The 21,373-nt window shown below is 36.2% G+C and overlaps 2 protein-coding genes across 2 annotated transcripts; both read right to left on the bottom strand.

Annotated features, from left to right (window-relative positions):
* Nucleotides 1–150: 150 nt before the first annotated feature.
* LOC105328772 (protein KTI12 homolog) lies at nt 151–5,693 on the bottom strand. Its single transcript, XM_034451704.2, has 9 exons — nt 5,496–5,693; nt 4,937–4,988; nt 3,142–3,194; nt 2,751–2,806; nt 2,478–2,560; nt 1,350–1,509; nt 1,195–1,257; nt 790–858; nt 151–363 (listed from the first exon to the last, which is right to left on the bottom strand). The coding sequence occupies exons 1-9, from the start codon at nt 5,644–5,646 to the stop codon at nt 220–222; spliced, it is 831 nt and encodes a 276-aa protein (XP_034307595.2). The 5' UTR covers nt 5,647–5,693; the 3' UTR covers nt 151–219.
* Nucleotides 5,694–7,646: 1,953 nt separating this feature from the next.
* On the bottom strand, nt 7,647–21,039 carry LOC105328771 (uncharacterized). The gene is made up of 8 exons (XM_034451708.2): nt 20,909–21,039; nt 19,192–19,371; nt 19,040–19,102; nt 18,434–18,628; nt 11,398–11,496; nt 10,831–10,941; nt 10,436–10,523; nt 7,647–10,126 (listed from the first exon to the last, which is right to left on the bottom strand). The coding sequence occupies exons 1-8, from the start codon at nt 21,015–21,017 to the stop codon at nt 10,057–10,059; spliced, it is 915 nt and encodes a 304-aa protein (XP_034307599.2). The 5' UTR covers nt 21,018–21,039; the 3' UTR covers nt 7,647–10,056.
* Between the last annotated feature and the right edge of the window lie 334 nt (nt 21,040–21,373).

Genomic DNA, 21,373 nt, shown 5'->3' with positions numbered 1-21,373 from the left:
ATTGTACATAGTCTAGAAACATGATTCTTATTGAGAAATCTCTTTTCAGTGAAACCTTGAAAGAATTTCTCAACTGATAAATCATCCATTCCAACTGCTGATTCATCATCACCAGTTGTGTACAATCCTTATTACTACTAACTCTCAAAATTAACATTCCATATTTTATTGGTGCATAAATAAAATCAATATCAACAAAAATTTAATAAACTGACACGGTCAAGTCAATGAGTTGTTTATATATTGCACAAACATGTTGGGGATTCGAGAGAGGTCCTCCACGGGGTGCATTTTTGTGTAGGTTATAAATTGTCGCCTATGTCGTTGTAGCTCGGCCAGAGTCACAGGGCGTATGAGACAAATCTGGTAAGTCAGATAAGGATAGTACCGGTAATATTCATTGATCTCCATCTTAACTAGCCAAGGGTTTTCGGTCCACTTCACTCCCCATAAACCTTTGGGAGATCTTATGGGGAGCAGAGTGGACTGAAAACCCTTGGCTAGCGAAGATGATTGATTTTGTGCATATCACCAAAAAATTTTTTTTTCATAATTTCATCTTCTTATTTATCACATCTAGACTCTAATGTTTTTATTCAATTCAACATATGTTTAAAATTTGATAAATTTTAACCTTATGATTTTGTCTCCATGGTTGATGTTTTAAAATTTATTCAATGAGTTCTTAATGAAATAAGTATTTCCAGTATTTATTTTCTTCCAAGAAGAAAAAGACTGATACACTTTGAAAAAAATACATAGAAAATGTTCCATTCTAAGAAAGGATACTTTTTCTGTAGCACCAGGAACAGTAATCTCATCTCCAGCCACACTGTGTTTCTGGGACTCCATAATTGTCTGAAATATAAACAGAAAGTCATAACACAATAATGGATAAATGAATGAACTAACCAGCGTCGGTCAGACTGAACGGATTGCAAGCATCAGATTTCTAAGCTAAAGGAGCACCTGTCTACAGATTTAAAAGCCGGGTTTACATGTAAAACCCCGATCTGGCCAGTCAATAATTCTCCCATCACGTTACATTTATCTTGCTCAGTACTACCCTTGCAGTGAAAACTGCCTTAACTAATTTTGCTGTAAGCTGGGAGTCTTGTCAGAATAGACAGGTTATTTGGTATCAAACAAAGACATATAACTGTCAAAATTGTTTCAATGTTGTTACATGCTTACCGAAACAGTTTCCTGTGTTACTCTGTCCAACTCATATAAGAAATTAGTGGAGGAAAGTGGTTGCTGCAAAATATGTAGAATTAGACATACATTTGGAACTTTGTTTCATCATTTTTTTTTTTTATATACTTAAAGAAATTTTATAGTAAAATTACATTTTGCGTTGCCATATTGGGGGGTGGGGGTTTCCGGTTGAAGAGAGCGTCTGAGATCTGATCGTAGGGAAGCTCATCCTCAGGGTGTATCACAAACAGCGGGCTGTCCCACCGCTGGTTAGAGTTAGGTTCCTCAAACCTCATCATCAACTCCTCTAGACTGTGAAAAAATAACAAACTTGTATCATTCAATGAATGTATAGAGATTGGTGAACAACTCAATGTATGTGTATATGTCCATCCTAAGTACACCATTTATTGATCTACATTTTTGAATGCATATCTGTTTTGTCTGTTTACATTTTGTCTGTGTATCTGTCTGTCTCTGCTTCTATAAATATACCTACATTTTGTCTGTGTATCTGTCTGTCTCTAGTTCTATATATAGACCTACATTTTGTCTGTGTATCTGTCTGCCTCTAGTTCTATATATAGACCTACATTTTGTCTGTGTATCTGTCTGTATCTGCTTCTATATATAGACCTACGTTTTGTCTGTGTATCTGTCTGTCTCTAGTTCTATTTATAGACCTACATTTTGTCTGTGTATCTGTCTGCCTCTAGTTCTATATATAGACCTACGTTTTGTCTGTGCATCTGTCTGCCTCTAGTTCTACTGTAGATTCCTAATTAACCGCGAGGAATTAATATTCGCGTAAAATCGCGAGAAGCACCCTTCGCGGATTTTAAAATCTCGCTATTATTTTCTAAGAGTTGAAAACTATAAGAAATAAGGATGGAAATTCCGTGTTCGCGATTTTATATTCTCGCGATTTGATCCGAAACCGCGAGATCGCGGAATTAAGTACTCTCGTAATATAAGGAATTTACAGTATATATAGACCTACGTTTTGTCTGTGTATCTGTCTGCCTCTAGTTCTATATATAGACCTACATTTTGTCTGTGTATCTGTCTGCCTCTAGTTCTATATATAGACCTACATTTTGTCTGTATCTGTCTGCCTCTAGTTCTATATATAGACCTACATTTTGTCTGTGTATCTGTCTGTATCTGCTTCTATAAATAGACCTATGTTTTGTCTGTCTATCTGTCTGCCTCTAGTTCTATTTATAGACCTACATTTTGTCTGTGTATTTGTCTGCCTCTAGTTCTATATATAGACCTACGTTTTGTCTGTGTATCTGTCTGTCTCTGGTTCTCTTCTACTGTTCCATTCTGCTGCCTTTTCTTTACTTACAGCACAAAATATCTGCAAGAAAAAGATTGTCTATTTTATGAAATGTGACATATAGTCCATATTGTATTGTAACATCAATTGTACTTTCCACGTACAGAATAACAATGACATACACTCTGTACAGTTGGGTAGATTTTGACTAAAACGTGAATTTTAAGATTGCTTTGAATGGTTAGTATCCATGAGACTTTCTATTACTTACCACACATTGAGGAGTTTTACAGGCCTTAGTTATGCAATATAGCTCATAGCGAAATCCTGAAAATAAACACAAAATATCAAATCAAATAGTGAGAGACAGATTTCATTATAATTATAAACTGTGTTGAATTCCTGAATACCGGTACTCTTTTACAAGAATTTTATTTTTTTGCTCACATTTTATTTTGAACTCTCAGTGGGAGAATTTAAACAATGCTATTTTCAGAACAGTAAATTGTTTATTGCAAATGTAACAAAGTGACACAGCAATTTAACATAAGACAGTTAACTAAAACTCCTCATTGATATGTCTTGCATTTTCAACTTTTTTAATTACTTCACTGCTTGACTTAAACATGTTCAAAAAATGTATTAATTATAAGTTTACTTACCTTTGATGTAGTTCAATGAATCTAGTATGACAATGTCATCCTTGTTCAGTAATCTAAAGATCAATGAATTTGCTTTTTTTTGAAAAGTCACTTAAAACTATAGAAAAATTATCATGATAAAATGAATGTGCCATACATGTAACTATGTACTGGTAAATTTGTTGAGTGTAAAAAATGGATACTGTAAAATCCTAATTAAACGCAAGGAATTAAAATATCCACATAAAATTGTGAGAAGCACATTTCGTGGATTTTAAAAATAGCGCTTTAATTTTTCGAACAGATATAAACTATTAGAAATATAAAAATCAGTTTTTCGCAATTTTAAATTCTCACTATTTGATGCTACAGTATTAGTCATGCATTTACATCATAGATATTAGTGCATAAATTACTACTTATATAGACTTTTTATAACTTTTAATACTAAATCTGATGTTTCTTCTCTCCTACTCCCTAGTACACAATAACACTTCTAATGAAAAAGCATGTTTGCTACCTAATTAAAAACCTCTAAAACAAGAGGCCCAGGGGCCACACCGCTCACCTGAGCAACAATATCCCTAACTCTGATCAAATTAGCATTACAGTATCAAAATCAAAATATCTTGACAACTAAGTACAGTAGATCTTGCTCAAATTTTTTTTAAAAAAATATACCGATTTTTATCCACATATTTTTATGATAAATACCAATCCCCTTTTGTTGTTGTACCTGTAAGAAGGTTTTTTTTCTATTTCTATATACCCTCCTCCCCCCCCCCCCCCCCCATTGTGGCCCCACTTTTCTCTGGGGAATCATGTTTTGATAAAAGTTTAATCTGCATAACCCATGCTTTCACACAAGTTACTGCTTTTTGGACTAAAAACTTTCCTGAATATTTCTAGAGATTTTCTCAATATATTCCTATGTAAAAATTCACCCCCCCCCCCCCCAATTGTTACCCCGCCCTACCCCTTGGGACCATGATTTAAACAGACTTGAATCTACACTATTTGAGGATGCCTCCACAAAAGTTGAGCTTTCCTGGCCACACAGTTTTTATGAAGAAGATTTTAAAAGATTTTCTCTATAAATTCATCCCCCATTGTGGCCCCACCCTACCCCCGGGGACCATGATTTGAAGAAACTTGAATCTACACTACCTGAGGATGCTTCAGTACAAGTTACAGCTTTTCTGGCCTTATAGCTTTTGAGAAATAGATTTTTGAAAAATACTAACAAATTTTCAATGTATCTTAATTATCTCTCCTTGAAAGAGGGTGTGGCATTTCATTTGAACAAACATGAATCCTAGTGATGCTTTGTGCAAAGTTTGGTTGAAATCTGCCCAGTGGTTCTTGAGAAGAGGATGAAAATGTGAAAAGTTTACAACAACACCAACGACAACGCCAACGCTGACAGACAACAGGCAAATTTTGATCAGAAAAGCTCACTTGAGCTTTCAGCTCAAGTGAGCTAAAAAAGGATTAAATGGAAATTTAGGTTTGTATAATAAGTTTATATATAATTCAGTTCATTTTTAATAAGGGATATACCATAATTTATCCATTACAGATCATTAGAATGCAACTAAAATTACTGATGAAAAGAAATAACTTTTTGCTCAAATTAATAGAATACAATGATCATGCAAATAAAGCATTCCTCTATGAAAAGTTCAAATAAAAAATGCCATACAATGAATATGACAAATTATTCTAATTAACATTAAAGAGAGTATCACTGTAATTGTACCCTAGAAATATCACTTTTTATTATGAAGTGTAGAGAGGTTTTTCAAAAGATTATTACCTCTGAACTTCAGACTTCAGCTTTCCTCTGATTTCTTTCTCCTCAATTGAATCTGTAATTAAATACTGGTATATGTAGATAAAAACAGGATCAGTGTAAATTCTCATGAACACCATCATTTTAAAATGTACATAATATCTGATTTAAAGCAACATGTTACAATGAAAACATTCTATATATGAATCAAACAGAGTCAACTCAACTGGTCAGACCACATTGCATCTTCCAAAGTCAAGGGTTACTGATCTGCAACTCTTCTAAAAAACTTCGAGGAGAGTTGAGGATCAGAAACCATTGACTAAAGAAGATGTGCAACGGCTAGCAAATTGTATGAAATAAGCAGACATGGCCAATTATTCAGTTCTATTTATATATGAGTTATATATTTTGAAGTCACAGTTCACGTCAAAATTATTCGTAAATAAATCTGTGTGTTCACCAAATGAACTCTATGAAATATAAAAACTGGGTATAAAGAATGTGCATACTGTAAATCTTCAATGATCATGTTAATTAACATTCAAATTGACATCGAGAAAATTCGGACAGCACCAATTACCTGCATATACTTTGTTCTTATCAAATTTCAGTGTGTGATCGCTGATAACATGTACTAATCTTTCAGTATTTTCACTTAAATAATTCCTGATATCCTCCGTTCGTTTACTTTTTCCACTTGATGGATATCCACAAACCAAAACAAACGGCATGACTAGCACGTGGTGAAAACTCTAAAGGTGTTCCGATGGCTTACAAGTAACTCGTACGACGAATCGATCTTTACAAATTTAAGTCATAGGCGTCGGAACCGGGCTAAGTAAGACATATCAAGGAGGGGCCACCCCCCCCCCCCCCCCACCACCACAACCTTTTTTTTCTCGCAGCAAACGTAATTGTTCCTAAATTAACCTTAAAACTCTAAAAAGAATGAAATATTAATAGTGATATAACTGATCTTGCCTCCCCCCCCCCCCCCCCCCCAACGGGTAAGGAATTTCATGATTTGGGAAATTTTTTTTGCTTGTCAAGATTTCTGATGGTTAGTCTAGCCCCCCTTTCAATTTGCCTCCGACGCCACTGCAAGTAAAGGTGGTTTAGGTTGGGACACCTCCATGGTGTGATGATGTACATGACATTGTACTTCTAATCAAAATAAACAATAAAATCAAGTATGATTATATAAATGTTTTCTTTCCCAAAACTGTTACCTTACAGCTTAGCGCAATGGACAATGGATTAGAACGTTTTCTACGAATCTGTAAATCATGAGTTTGAATCCCGCTGAGGCTTTTATTTATATGATTAATACCTTTCCCAAAAATTTTAATGATACTTTTTTGGGGTCAAATATTGTAAAATATGAAAATGTTTTACCGGTGAATGTATTTTTATTATACTGTACTTAAATCCAACTTAATATTCACAGGCATCCCATTTCAAGGTTATCACCGAAATCGCAATGTGAAAATATTTGCTGTGTTAATTTGTATCATTAGCCTTCTCCATAGAATACGCTATATATCAACGTCAGAATTAGGAGGGCCGGGTAGAACGCTCCAATATAAGAAAATTCGTTTTATATATAATACATTCCACTCAAATGCATTCTACTCGGGTAACTTCTAAGTCGGTTCTGTGCATGCACACGATATTGCTATGACACATATCATCACACCCCATATCTATTGTCACCTTTATCGCGTCTCATTGGTTCTTATCGTATCATCGGAGTCAGTATTGTGGTATAGGCACGTATCATTCAATGTTATGATGTAAAATTCAGCTTGTATAATGTCAATTTTATTACAGCTAGTAAACTTACACTTTGAACAGTTGAACATTGAGATGTACGTAAATGACATCGATTTCTCTTTTAGAAAAAAACAAAAAAAACAAAAACCGTTTGTGTGGATCTTGGTTGAGCGCTGCGCAACTGTCATAAAGACATTTTGTTCAATATCGCCACTTTATAAAAGAAGATGCATGATTGTCTATATGATGAACGTTGTCATTGCTTTCAATTAACATTTTAAAGTCACCTTACTAGTTAATAAGATGTCTTAGAGATGAGATCCACAAGCTTGGATAGTTCACTGAAAAATCGAAAAAGTCAAACGGATACCTACTGTTGGTACCTCTGTGTTGATTTGTGTACATGTAAGGAAGAGGCTGCATGAGGAGCAAGTTGTTCATGTCTTTGGATTCAAAATTTTGTGCTTGCAGTAATCATTTTTTATACATGTTTGCATGCGTCGTTCATTTTTTTTAAGACAATTTAAAAGATGTTGAAGTTTCAAGAGTTTATTATTTTTATAACAAAGAACAAAATAATGATCAACTAAATATACAAGCATATTACGAATAATTATTTATAGAAAAATAATGTTTAATTTTACAAAGATCGATTCCAAAGATTATCAAGAATCAAAAATACATTTAAAAAAATCAGTAAATATCCCGTAGAGCATAGAGTTATTGAACAAAAAGTAAAAGTTGAAGTTAAGTAGGTATAATTCGAATACATTCACATTTCAACACTTCAACACAAAATAAGGAGGGATCATATATGACGTGTATACCTTATCTTATTTTGTAAGACATGAGAAATAGAGATTTCCTGACGAACTTTACAAAACGTGATTCAAGCAAAAAAGTGCAAGTGCACTGACACCTTAGGGAATCAAAGGGAGCGTCCCCCTTTTTGCGGACAAATCACACATTTATGAAAAAATATACAGAGACTACACAGAAAAAAGTGTTGCGTTCGAACATGTGTTGTCTTATATTTCTGGGAATTCCTTGGTTCATGTAATCATCACGATGATAAGAATTTTAGATTTTTAATTATCGATACTGGAAATTCAAACACTAAAGTATACAAACATATATTATATACACACATATAGTTACTGGATTCAATATATAAAATTAACTTCTTTTGACATAAAATTTGTAACACAAAAATTATGTTGTTAAACTCCTTTATTTTTTGATTACAAACAAAACTCGGGAAAAACTGTCGTCTAAATAAAAAATAAAACAAATTAAAAAAAAGGTCATTTCTATTCCAAATAATAGTTGGATAATCAATTCCATACAACTGTTAAAAATCAAATTACTCCGGCACAATTATATATGTTCATTACAATAAAAATTCATGATACAATTACACCCAAATATTTACAATATATTACATCAAAAATAAATTTAGAATAAAAAATAATCTAACTTCGGGCTTGAAGAATAACATTTTTAGGAGTCCAGTGGCGAGTAGCTAGGGATAAAATATTGTAAGCAGGGGGTCAGGAGGCGACAGCCCCTAGAAGCATATTTTTCAACAATTACGGCGGTAAATGTACTTATTCCTATAGTATTGGTTTTAATCCCCAGCCATTATAATTGTAAGTGGACTTACAGAACGATAACTATAAAGGATCACAGCCAGCGTAGATTTTTTTTTTCGGATTTAATTTAAATTTGTTTGGTTGTGTATATGTTGTCATAAGCGTCGGAACCGGGAGGGGGGGGGGGGCGCTAGAATTTTGATAAGTCTAGCCCCCACTTTCAATTTGCTTCCGACGCCACTGGGTTTTTTGTTTTTTTGGTTTTGTTTTTGTTTTTTGGTTGGTTTTGTTTTGTTTGTTTTTTGTTTGTTTTTGGTTTTTGGTTTTTTCCCTCTTGTATACATAAAATCAGAGCTACATGTATTTTGGAACAAAAAAAAAAATCAAAGAAATTGAAAAACAAAACAATTCACACACCAACGTATACAAAAGAATCCAAGAAAATGCATCTCGAAACAATAAATAAAAAAACCCATGCAAATTTTAATATTAGACAACCACGACTGACTGTGCAGTGAAAGTTAGACTTTTGAGTGGAGGTATTTGAAGACTTTAGTTGCAGAATTTCTCAAGCAATTAGGGTTAAAAGTTGTAATTTACGTTTACCATATGATGTTTTGAAATTTCTTAAACGTACTATGACAATCTACTTTTACCTTAAAAACCATTATAACAAGAGCTTGAACTTGGGTATTTATGTCAAGCAGCAACGTGACTTAGATCTGTATATTTCGAATTCATTGTTGGCCACGACATCCATGGCTCTTTAAAATCAGTCGAAGTGCTTGTTAAAATAGTTTTTTTTTTCTTTAAAGAAGTACTATAGTAGTGTAGGTTCTTTTCATTTTGATAGGTGCTTAAGAACTGAGTCGTTTGCACTGTAATGCAAAGTAAATTCGTACAAAATATATTAAGAATAAATCTTGAAATTACTACTCAGTCACTATAAAAAGTATAAGAACACGTTTGGGATATATATATATATAATATGAATAATTTTTTTCTTGCGCCAAAACAAGTTAAATATGACACTGGTTTCAAAGGAAATATACACAGATTGCATAGTCTTAGCTCAAAAGCCAGACAGATCCTGTTGATTTCAAAGAGCCATGGCTGAGTGGCCAGAAATGAAATAAACAGGTCTACGTCATAGTGCTGTTTGACACAACTACCCAAAGTCCAAGCTCCTGTTAAAATGGTTATAAATACTTGATAATTAAAGCACATAACTATAATCATATCAACACAATTTTGAATGTAAACATAACACCGGGAGGACAAATGGCTGTGACAATAGTAATGAAATAGAATAACAACTGTATAAATACAAAAAGTATATCTAACAAGTTTCGTGACCTGCCTACAAGTATGCAATTAATGGATGAAAGGATCGATAATACCAAAATAAAATGTAAAAATAATTCAATTTTGTTAATGTTTTAAAAATAAAACGATATTAACAACAACAATAAAAAATAACAATATCAAAAAAATCAACAACAAAAAACCTGTGAGGGTTTCATTATTATATATACAATGTAGTTAATTTAATTTTATATTAATATTTACAAAGTTTTCCTCACGTTTTATTTCGACGTATATTTTTATAAAATATTGCAAATTTTCCATGATCACTGATTCAAAGGGTATTAATTTTGTATTCGTATAAAAAATTGATGCCTTTAAAAAAAGCTTGTTTCAACAAAGGCCATGCATTGAAAACAGATCACTCTGGTAATACTAAAAGTACTGCATGTGTATGATCCAGATAGTTTTTCAAATGAATTGTTTTTCTAAGTGTTTTTCATTTTCAAGCAATTTATTCTTTTTCCTCATTGATGCCGATCTAAAGAAAAAAAATTAAGAAAAGAGATATGGTAGGTGTCACAACTTGTTACCAATACGTGCAACTACAGTACTTGAATGTTTATATTGAAAATAAAATAAGGAAGTACATGTATACCGGTATATGGGCATGTAAATTCATATGATGAAGGACATTATCAGATTTGCAATACAATGTTTATATCCTTTTTATTTTTATTTGTGCCATACGATACGTACAGAACTAAATAAATAACTGACTAGATATAACTTTGTTCAATTATTAGTAAAAATATACTATAGAATTAAAAGCTTTTTGCTGTTTACGAACCTTTTCTTCCACAGTATGATAGACAATGACAACAACAGCAACATCGTTAAAAAAGAGACCGCGATCCAAATAAGCCCCGAAAAATCCACTGTAACAAACAATTTACATCCAATGTACATAACATACTATTGGTGTAAAAAGTCAACTGTTAAAAAAATTATCTCAAGATGAAAATATCTTCAAGTTGATGTCAAGTTTTAGAGCTATTTTTTTTTAATCCATGGTACTGTATAAAATGGTTTTCTCGTTTATCAAATTACATATACGACAGTGTAGAAATGTTTTTATAATCACTTATATAATATTTTTGTTTAAAAACTCTTGTTTGATATGTTACAATTAATTTTGTTCAAAATACTACATACATGCACTGTTATTTAACTCAAATTACTTACCTCCACAAATAATTAGGGTCGGTTCAACAGAAGAATTTGATTGGTCTCCGTCTGTTGTATTATTCATCGAAGTCATCTCAAGCATCAATGTTAACTGGTAATCAGGTATATCTGATGGGACAGGAAAATATAAAGTTATATTTACATCTACCGGTATGAATCCCTTTATTTCTTACGGAAACTTATAGTTAATAGATCTATAGAAACAGCCGGACTGAAATCTACACGCCCCGTTTTCGATTGGTCGAAACCTACAGCGACCTATAAGCTAGTTATGAAAGTAGCGATTATTGCAGAAAAAAAATACACAACTCGCTAAAGCAGGTTATGTATTTTTTCTGCAATATTCCCACCTTCATATACCGGTTAAATCCCCAAAGAAAGCTTTTCATTGTTTAAATACATGCGCTGCTTTACACATTTTTGCGGGTGAAAAGTGAAGGGGGGGGGGGGGTGCTGAGGAAGAGGAAGGGGATAACAAAAAGATTGTGTATGCTTTGTGGTAGTTGATTTTATAATCCTTAAATTACTATTACTAGTCGGTTTTTGAAACAGTAGTTTACTTACATGAATTGTTGATACAGATGCCCAGCTGATGAATGCTACAGTCCCCAGTGAACGTATCCAGTGAGTTTTCTTTGGTGGTGACAAAAGTGCAGAGGGTGTCTAAAAAATAATGGTGATTATTTACTTTTATTACTTGAAAGTCAATTAAATGAAATAACTTCTGTTACGGGGTTCGTTTTGCTTGAAGTAAAACACGTTTCTGTGTTTATGGATTTATTGGAAGTCTATCAATTTGAAAACAGCAAAAATGCGTCAGCACAGGATTGAATCATATGTAAACAAAAATAATAATAGCTGATGCCTTATTCAGGCTAAGCAGTTGTAAACTGAATAGTCGCAGCCTTATTCAGGCTAATCGACCATGCCTTATTCAGGACTTCATTTGTTCCTTATTCAGGAAACTTGAGCTCTTATCCAGAACCAAGCAAAGCAAAGAATAATCAAATATCATGATAATCAACATTTATATAGACAATGATCACGTGACAAATATAAAGCGACATCTATACAATTTCACAAAATACACAATTAAAGGGCGATAATCACATTTACATTGATAATAAAAATCTTTTATTGTTTATAAAAGATAAAGTCCGTAACATAACCCACGCCTCTTGTAGATTCGTCCCGAATCGCGTAAACAAAGTCAAATAAAATGTTCACTATTCACTAAATTGTCACTGAAACTCCGTCCACTCGGTTTCAGATACGCGTCGTTTACGAACGATAACTCCATTGCACTGGGTGGTAACATCACAACGGCTCGCGATTTCCGTATTGCACTGTACGGCGGCATCCTTACACTGGTTAACAGCATCCGTCTGGCATCCAACGTTTCTGGCGGTTTGATCGCATCGCGGCGCAACAGAAGTTTTATGTTGATCTACAGGGGGAACAACATCCGTGGATATAACGGACATCAAACTGTCAGTGTTGTTTTCTTGTCGCGCAATGATCCGGTCGCAGCCGGCTTGTCCTTCTTAGGGTTGAATACAGGCATAGGTTGAGTGCGGCGCCGGGTAGTACAATCTTCATCTATCCTTGGCTTGGGTCTCTCTACATCGGCGTGCGAAGGATGGCGGCGTTCGCAATGTCTCTTGATGTCTGCAGATCTTTCAGTTGTGTAGTCACAGTACTCACACCTTAACCTTTTGTCGTGTTTACGTCCAACATGGTCTATCACTTCTCCAGGGCTCTGGAAAATTTCTATACATAGCGGACACTTATGCATTGCAGATACTTTACGCGCTGTATTTTTTGTCCTGGCCATATGATTGCAAGTTTGCAAATGACAGTCACAAGCAATGATGTTTGGATTGAGCGGCTCTCTCTTTGATGTCTCGGCTACTCCCGACAAGTGATACAATTGAAAATCTTCAAACCGTCTGCTCCGCGATGAAACCTTTGATCTTTTGAATCTGTAGCGCCGGCAACACTGAAGGTCTCTGCATCGTCATCAGTGTATGGAACCGCAACAGGGTCAATAATTAAGTCTGAAACATACGGAGGGTCATTTGTGTCTTCTTTAAAATGAACTTCTTTACCATTATTTTTCTTGTCGCTACTTTCACTTGTTTTTTCACGACAAATACAAGTCTTTAACCTATCAACATGGACTACCAATCGATTCTTGTCTTTTCCAATTTGATATGTGACATCACTGAATTTCTTCAGCACCGTATACGGCCCTGTCCACCACTTCTGAAACTTTGGTGAGATGCCTTTGGTTCTCTTTGGTGTATACAGCCAAACCTTACTGCCAATGTCAAATTTCTTCCAGGACAGTCTTGAGTCGTATCTCAGTTTTTGCCGTTTTAAAGCGTCTGACAAATTATTTCTTGCTATTTCATGCGCTACTGCCAATGTATCTTCTAGTTCATTGATATATTCTTCTGCTGATCTCTTCTGGTGAGCGGGTAAACCTGCTACTAACTCTACTGGCAGAACAACCTCCCGTCCAAAAGTTAAATAGTTAGGCGTAAATCCGGAACTCTCGTGCTCTGCAGATCTATATGCCATGCATACCAGCTGAAGGTTTTCATCCCAGTTCTTTTGATTTGAATCGACGTACATTGACAACATATTTTCAAGTGTGCGGTTCATGCGCTCCACCATGCCATCAGATTGCGGATGGTAGGGGGTCGTGCGAGTCTTGTTGATTCTCAGTATATCGCACAGTTGTTTGAATAATCTTGATTCGAACTGGCGTCCTTGGTCAGTATGGAGAGTTCTAGGTGCGCCATATTTGGTAACGTAATTGTCTATGAAAGCTTGCGCTACCGTCTTGGCCTCCATGTCCGGTATTGGAATAGCTTCAGCCCATTTTGTGAAATAGTCTTGAATTACCAAAATGTATTTGTTCCCTCTGTTTGATGAAGGAACGGGACCTAAAATGTCCATCGCAACTCTTTCTCCTGGGTCCCCTGCTCCGGTAACTTGCATAGGCGCACGTGGAGATTTACCGTATTTCTTTCTTTTTGCGCAATCAGGACAGGATGCACACCATCTTCTTACATCTTTGTCCATGCCTGGCCAGTAGAAGCTCTGCTTTATTTTTGTAAGGGTCTTATGCCTACCAAGATGTCCTCCTGATGGTGCATCATGGCATTGCTTTTGAATGATTGACCTCATGGAATTTGGTACCGCAACTTGTTCTTTCTCCACTTTTCCTTTCTTTGTAAACCATTTCCGGTACAATATATTGTCTCTTACTGTTAACTGGTCAAACTGAGCCCAGTACGCTTTTAAATTGTGCTGCGTGTGGATATTTTGTCCCAACTTGGCCTATGTGCGTTTCTTAGCCACTCTATCACTTCAGCAATCTCTGGATCGTCTGATTGTTGCTTTTGCAAATCTTTAGAATGCGTTGCAATGGTGATGGCTGCTACTGGTTTTCTCTCTGATTTGCTCCATATACCGGCGTCATGATCAATCCTCGATAGTGCGTCAGCATTGCCGTGTATTCTCCCTGCTCTGTGACGAATCTCAAAGTCATACTCCGATAATGTATCCAGCCATCGGGCTAATTGTCCTTCCGGTTCTTTGAAGCTCATCATCCACTTCAAGGCACTATGATCAGTGCGCAAAACGAAACGCCTGCCATAAAGATAGGGTCTGTATGTCTTTATAAAATGTACAACTGCTAAAAGTTCTTTTCTTGTAATGCTGTATCTTCTTTCTGCTTTGGTTAAAGACCTACTTCCATAGGAAATGACTTGTTCAGCACCATCCTGAATTTGACTTAACACTGCACCGATACCGCTACCAGATGCATCCGTGTCTAAGACAAATTGTTTTGAGAAGTCCGGCAATGCAAGAACAGGTGATGTAACCAGCAATCTTTTCAGGTCTTGGAAAGCTGTTTCACAATCGGCATTCCAATCAAATTTCTTGTCTTTCTGCGTAAGGCCATGCAAAGGATTGGCAATAGCGGCAAATCCCTTCACAAACCTCCTATAGTAAGAGCATAAACCCAGAAAACTGCGTAGGTCACTCACATTGGTTGGCGTTGGCCATGATCTTATGCACTTTACTTTTTGTGGATCTGTTTCAACTCCATTTTCTGTAATGACATGGCCAAGATACGAGACTCTATGTTTGAACAGACTGCATTTCTTACTTCTTAGACGAAGTCCTGCATTTTGAAGTCTGTTAAATATTGATTCAAGTCTTTCTAGGTGTTGCTCAAATGTAGAACTGAATACAATGATATCGTCGAGGTAGATCAAACATATGTCCCATCTCAGGCCAGCGCAGACGGTCTGCATAAGTCGTTCGAACGTTCCTGCCGCATTGCATAAGCCAAAAGGCATAACATTGAACTCGAACAGTCCTTTATGTGACGTAAAGGCAGTCTTTTGTTTGTCACTCTCATCAACCTCTATTTGCCAATAACCGCTCATCATATCCAAAGTGGAAAACCATCTTGAACCGCCTAGCGCATCTAACGATTCATCGATTCTTGGCAACGGGTAGGCATCCTTTACTGTCACATTGTTGAGCCTCCTGAAGTCAATACAGAATCTTAGAGATCCATCCTTCTTCCGTACTAGTACGATTGGGCTTGCCCATGGACTTGAAGACGGCCTGATAATATTGTTGGACAGCATATTGTCGATCTGAGTGTCAATCTCTTTCTTAAGATGAAAAGGTACGCGTCTTGGTTGTTGGCGTATTGGCTTTGCATCTCCGGTGTCGATTTTATGTTTAATCAAATTTGTATGTCCTTGGTCAGCACCCTTCTCAGCAAAAAGATTTACATGCTTAAGCAGAAATGAACTTGCTTGTTTTCTTTGTTCTGGTGAAAGACCATCAGTATTGTCCAATAGAGTTTGAATGTGGTCAGGTAGATTTGTATTTTCTGTCGACTCGCCGCTGTCTGCAGGTAGTGTGGTTCTGATTGGCTCAAATATTCCGGCAATGGTTCCTTTATATATTACTAAGGGATCTTCATGGAGATTCATCAGCCTCAAAGGAACAGAATTGCTATGATCTGTGGATACAATTGATCTACACATCATCGACTTTGTCTTCTGGCTGAAATTCTGGCATGGTTCTACGATTCCATATAATGGAAGTGGCCTTTTGCATTCCAAAGGTAGCACTTGACCAAAGATGATACGCTCGCTTCTGCCTGGTATGACTGATGTTTCTTGGATAGACACTCTGCAACAATGCATATTTTGCCATGAAATCAAGCCCTAGAATACCAGGTCCTCTTATTGCTGCAACAACCGCTTCGTGTTTGATCAACTTTCGTCCTACTCTAAATTCAAACACTGCTGATCCTTTGGTCTCCAATGTTTTACCATCTGCTAAGGTGAGTCCTAAGTATGCCGGTCGTAAGATCGGTTGATTTGTTGATGGCATAGCATCATATGTTTCGTAAGATACTATTGTTACTGAAGCTCCGGAGTCGACTATGAAATTGGCATCTTTTCCGTTAACAATTGTTGGAATATATAATCCGGAGTCAATTGATGTTAAGCATCCACTCCGTACCTGGCGAGTAGGTCGTGTGCACTCTTCATCATTCTTCTTAGGCTGGCTTCCATCATTTGTCTTCTCTGGTGCCACTCGTTGCGGACATTTGCGGCTAATGTGTCCTTTTTGATTGCAGTTAAAACAAATGATGTCATCTCTTGTTGTCTGTCTGGAACCTCTGCTATGATTTCCTCTTCCCTTCCAATGCGTTTGCGCTTGCATTAGCTGCTTTAATTGCTGAATTTCAGTCTTTAGTTCCTTGATTTCTGCATCTCTGCCATCATCTTGTTTACAAAAGGTTTCTGTATCAACCTCTCGAATCACCTTACTCCATTTTCCTGTTCTCTTTTCTTCAGCTTTCATGCAAGCATCGAGTTCCACAGCAATCTGTAATGTTTCGTCAAAGGAAACCGGTCGGGCGCGCAGAAGTTTAAGACGAACTTCAGATTCTGTCAACGAGTTTAAGAAACTGTCTTTAGATAGTGTATCGAGAACTTCTTCTGGTGCTTTAGGGTACGCAAGGGTAACCAACCGTCTAATCGCCTGTCCTAGTTCCAACAGCGATTCACCAGGTTTTCTCTGCCTTATCCTCAGTTCAGACTTGTAAAGTTCCTCAATATTTGGCGGTGCAAAGCGTTTTTCCAAGGCACTGACTAACTCATTGTAGTCTGTCTTCTTTTCTACACTTAAATTACTCAGAACTTGCTGTGCTGCGCCGCGGAGACTTACTGCGAGGAATAGACATTTTTGTTTCTCGTTCCATTCGTTTAGTTCTGTGCAGTATTCAAAATGAACCTTGAAGTCCATCCATGGTGTCAAGCCATCAAAGGTTGACGGGGTAATTCTTGGCCTTCGAAATTCTTCCGTATGTTTTAACCCTTCGGTGCATGGCTGCCGTCTTCCTCCAGCATCTGGAATGTCTGCTTTTTCCTGTATGCGCTTTTCTTTTTGTTTTTCTGAGTTTTGAGCATTTGTCATCTTCATGACTTCTTCTTGTAAACGAATAACGTCTTCTAGCGTCGCCGCTAGATCGTTTTGCAACATATGTATTGATTTCTTTTCTACAGCATGTACTCTTTCATTGGTGTTGCTTGGAGGATAGATTTTCACCTCAGGCGTTTGTCTTAATCCTATTCCCGCCACTACTGGCGTACGACCTCCATCCGGACTCATATCTCTTGGCGTATGTCTAATTCCCGGCGTACGCAAGCCATTCGCCGTCCCTTGCGAACGCTTATCTCTTGGCAAACGCATATCCGTAAATGAACCTTCTGTCGTTTCCTCGCCATTAAAATAATAATTTTCGTAATCCCACGACATCTTTGGAGGGCTTTCCTCTTCTAATGACTTAGCACTTGTCATATCTCCAATACCAGAGTCGCGTACATGCTGCCTACTTAAATGTCGTTTTGTGACGTTTTCTCTATTCAGGTACTTTTCGTCTTCGCCGCCTGACGCCATTTTATTTTGATAGTTTCCAATCCCGCAGCTGCCACCAATTTGTTACGGGGTTCGTTTTGCTTGAAGTAAAACACGTTTCTGTGTTTATGGATTTATTGGAAGTCTATCAATTTGAAAACAGCAAAAATGCGTCAGCACAGGATTGAATCATATGTAAACAAAAATAATAATAGCTGATGCCTTATTCAGGCTAAGCAGTTGTAAACTGAATAGTCGCAGCCTTATTCAGGCTAATCGACCATGCCTTATTCAGGACTTCATTTGTTCCTTATTCAGGAAACTTGAGCTCTTATCCAGAACCAAGCAAAGCAAAGAATAATCAAATATCATGATAATCAACATTTATATAGACAATGATCACGTGACAAATATAAAGCGACATCTATACAATTTCACAAAATACACAATTAAAGGGCGATAATCACATTTACATTGATAATAAAAATCTTTTATTGTTTATAAAAGATAAAGTCCGTAACACTTCTATTATATATTTTACATATAAAACTAGTATTTCGAGTATAGACTAATAAGAAAATAATACAATTCTTTAATGCCCTGAAAAGATTACGGTTTTCAACAAGCAAAATACCTGAATTCTCAGACAGTTTGACTTTTGGAATCCAAAATGTTTGGTTTGACAACTGTAAATGAAGCTGATCTATTCTCTGTATCAGTTCATTGACATCAAGCATATACCTCATGCTGAATTTGTCTTCATCACACAGTTTCTCCGACTCTTTGTACAGGACGTATCCCGTGTATACTTCAATACTCTTCGAATTCACTGCAGACAAGAAGGTTACACGCAAAATAAAAAGCTATTTGAATTCGCGTATATAATATACGATGATTTCTCAAAGTGTATAGTATACACTTTGAGACACATATCGATACACTGTATACATGTAAAACACTCTCGTAAGTCGACTCGTATTGAAATTTTGAATTTACTTTAATTAAAAACTGTCTAAATTTGTCTCTCTACACCCATCAACTTGCAATATGACATATGCACAAACACAAACAAAGTCATTTTAGAGTGATATAGTAAATATCGCGGCAGTATTAGAGAATCAGTAAAACTTTAATATCGGTTTAATATTTAAATTAGGTACATGTAAATTGTAAGGTGGTCTCTGGAATTTTCACATATCCAAGGATATGTTTTCTTGATACATTTAATAAAAGAAAATACCACAAATGTAAGGCAGTTTCCTGTCTTTTCGTTGGAGTATCCTTTTAATCTTCAGACACTTTTCTGAAAAAAAAATATGGAATATATTTTAAAAACTTGTCAATGTATATTTATTATATCTGCCACATTAATTAAATATGTTTAGGGAATACCTTGATAACAGCCTATGTTTTGTGTTTTCCCATCAATCCAGGCCGACTCCCCCGGATTTAGCTCCTGGATGATATCCCCGGTTAGATTGTGGTCCTCTATGTACATCCGGGGGATCAGCTGGGAGTCGTACAGAGTTCGGCATTGAGAAGCAGCGGTGGTCTGGTTTATCGGACCTGAGGCTTTGAAACAAGACCAATTAATAAAATAACGTATATTTGCAAATTGCATAAAATTCAAAGTATACGGTCTATTAAGGGATTTTAGATATCTCAAAATATTATGATTATTTAATTTTCGCAAATTATTTTGATACGTTTCTTTGCCTCGGATTAAATGGGAAAGACCGGTAGCATGTATACAAATTAATGCATGATGATAATCGAGGGAATACCAAATGTCAGAACATGTACTCTCTCTCTCTCTCTCTCTCTCTCTCTCTCTCTCTCTCTATATATATATATATATATATATATATATGTTTGCAATAACTCTCAAATTGACATATACCTGCCCATAGTGAATGATATAGATATATATAAAGCACATGGGAATTCACTTTTGTTGGAGCTCCACCCCAGCCCCTACCGAGGCTTGAACTCACGACCTCTGGAACCCATTCTCCTAGCAGTGAGCGACCACTGACTCGGCCATCTAGGCAAGACAGAAATCTTGCTTTCGATGACGAACGGAACCTAGCGCGCTGGCCGCTGGCGCTGAGCAACAATAGCATTCACCCTAATCAAATCTGCTTTCGGGTATTTATTATACCGAATATCTGGATCTGCCTGGACAATTTATCAGAGTAGATCGTTTACAAACAAAACACGCGCAGGTTTTCAAAATTTTTCGCCATGTATTCTTACGTAAAACATTAATACCCTTTTGTTTCTTGGGGTTATTTTTCAGTTTTTGTGCAGACATATCTTTTTTCTGTTTTGCTTCTTATGGTAAAATTCACCCACCCCGAACCTCCGGATTGTGGCCCCATCCTACCCCCGGAGATATACAGACTACACTAACTGAGGGTATGTTACACAGTTGCAAGTTTTAGCCCATTATGGCAATATAGTTTTTGAGAACGGGTTTTTAAAAACTTTTCTTTATCTATCACTTTGTGAAAATCCAAACACCCATGTTGGCTGCATCCTAACCCCGAGATCATGATTTGAACAACTTTGAATTCACAGTATACCTGAGGATGCACACAAGTTTCAGTCTTTGTGCCGAAGGTTGCGGAGAAAAGATTTTTTTCAATTGCTTATAGATAGATAGATAGATAGATAGATAGATAGATAGATAGATAAAACCAAACCAAATGACAAGAGATTGGAATTACATTCATTTCTGGATCCGGGCCTCTTGCGCTAATTATAAGCAATTGCGCCAAAAACAGTATCGTTAATTTATGCTCAGCTATCTAAATGAAATGTATTTAATAAAGTTTGAGTGACTCTCTTGTATTATTTCAATAGACCATGCAATTTGTATTTTCATTTTTGTTTTGTTATCTTGATATTAAAGGGGCAAAAAATACGGTACTCGGTAGCGCATTTGGTTGCGCGGCAGGCTTTTAACACTAAGGGTTCAATGTATCGCGAGTTCGAGACCGTCTCGTCGCAGGTTGAAAAGTGTCTTTTAAAAAATTTGCCAACTGTAACATACTGATTGAAGACGCATAAACCAGATCCATAAAACAGATGCGATAGTAAACGATACCTTCTGAATACGCCAGTACTACTGTCATTGATATTATGCGCAGGTGCGAAAACATTGCAGAAGTAGTATATCCAAATATCACTTTAAAATCGACTTCCGTGCAACACATTCCATAAAAAAAATACAGTAATGTAAATGCGCAGTTGGAATTATGCCCGAGTAACTATTGTTACCTGATATTATGGAACGCCATTGCTGCCTTAAGCTATGGTACGTCGTAATACATGTTGAGAATATTAAAAAATAAAGTGTCGTTTCTGTTAAATGGTCACCAGCCTTTGTTATATGGTGAATAGTATATAACTTATGGTGGGAAACACATATCTAAAAGTGCCTCAGATACATTAAACTGCTTACAGCTATTTTACATGGTTTCAAAAGCACGTTAAAGCTGAACACCGCTCGTAAATAGGCACCGTCACACAGATACCTGGTATATAAACCCTTCGATTCCGATACACCCGA

The sequence above is a fragment of the Magallana gigas genome, chromosome 4 (assembly GCF_963853765.1).
Source record: "Magallana gigas chromosome 4, xbMagGiga1.1, whole genome shotgun sequence".
NCBI classification, from domain to species: Eukaryota; Metazoa; Mollusca; class Bivalvia; order Ostreida; family Ostreidae; genus Magallana; species Magallana gigas.
This window is presented reverse-complemented; position numbering and strand designations above follow the sequence as displayed.

Coding starts and splice junctions, on each gene's coding strand:
- LOC105328771 (XM_034451708.2), bottom strand. CDS start 21,017: ATGTGTTGCACGGAAGTCGATTTTAAAGTGATATTTGGATATACTACT. Junction 18,629..19,039: donor GAAACTGCCTTACATTTGTG/GTATTTTCTTTT, acceptor TCTTGTCTGCAG/TGAATTCGAAGAGTATTGAA. Junction 11,497..18,433: donor CAAACTGTCTGAGAATTCAG/GTATTTTGCTTG, acceptor ATTATTTTTTAG/ACACCCTCTGCACTTTTGTC.
- LOC105328772 (XM_034451704.2), bottom strand. CDS start 5,646: ATGCCGTTTGTTTTGGTTTGTGGATATCCATCAAGTGGAAAAAGTAAA. Junction 2,807..3,141: donor TTCATTGAACTACATCAAAG/GTAAGTAAACTT, acceptor GTTTATTTTCAG/GATTTCGCTATGAGCTATAT. Junction 859..1,194: donor TAACACAGGAAACTGTTTCG/GTAAGCATGTAA, acceptor TTTATATTTCAG/ACAATTATGGAGTCCCAGAA.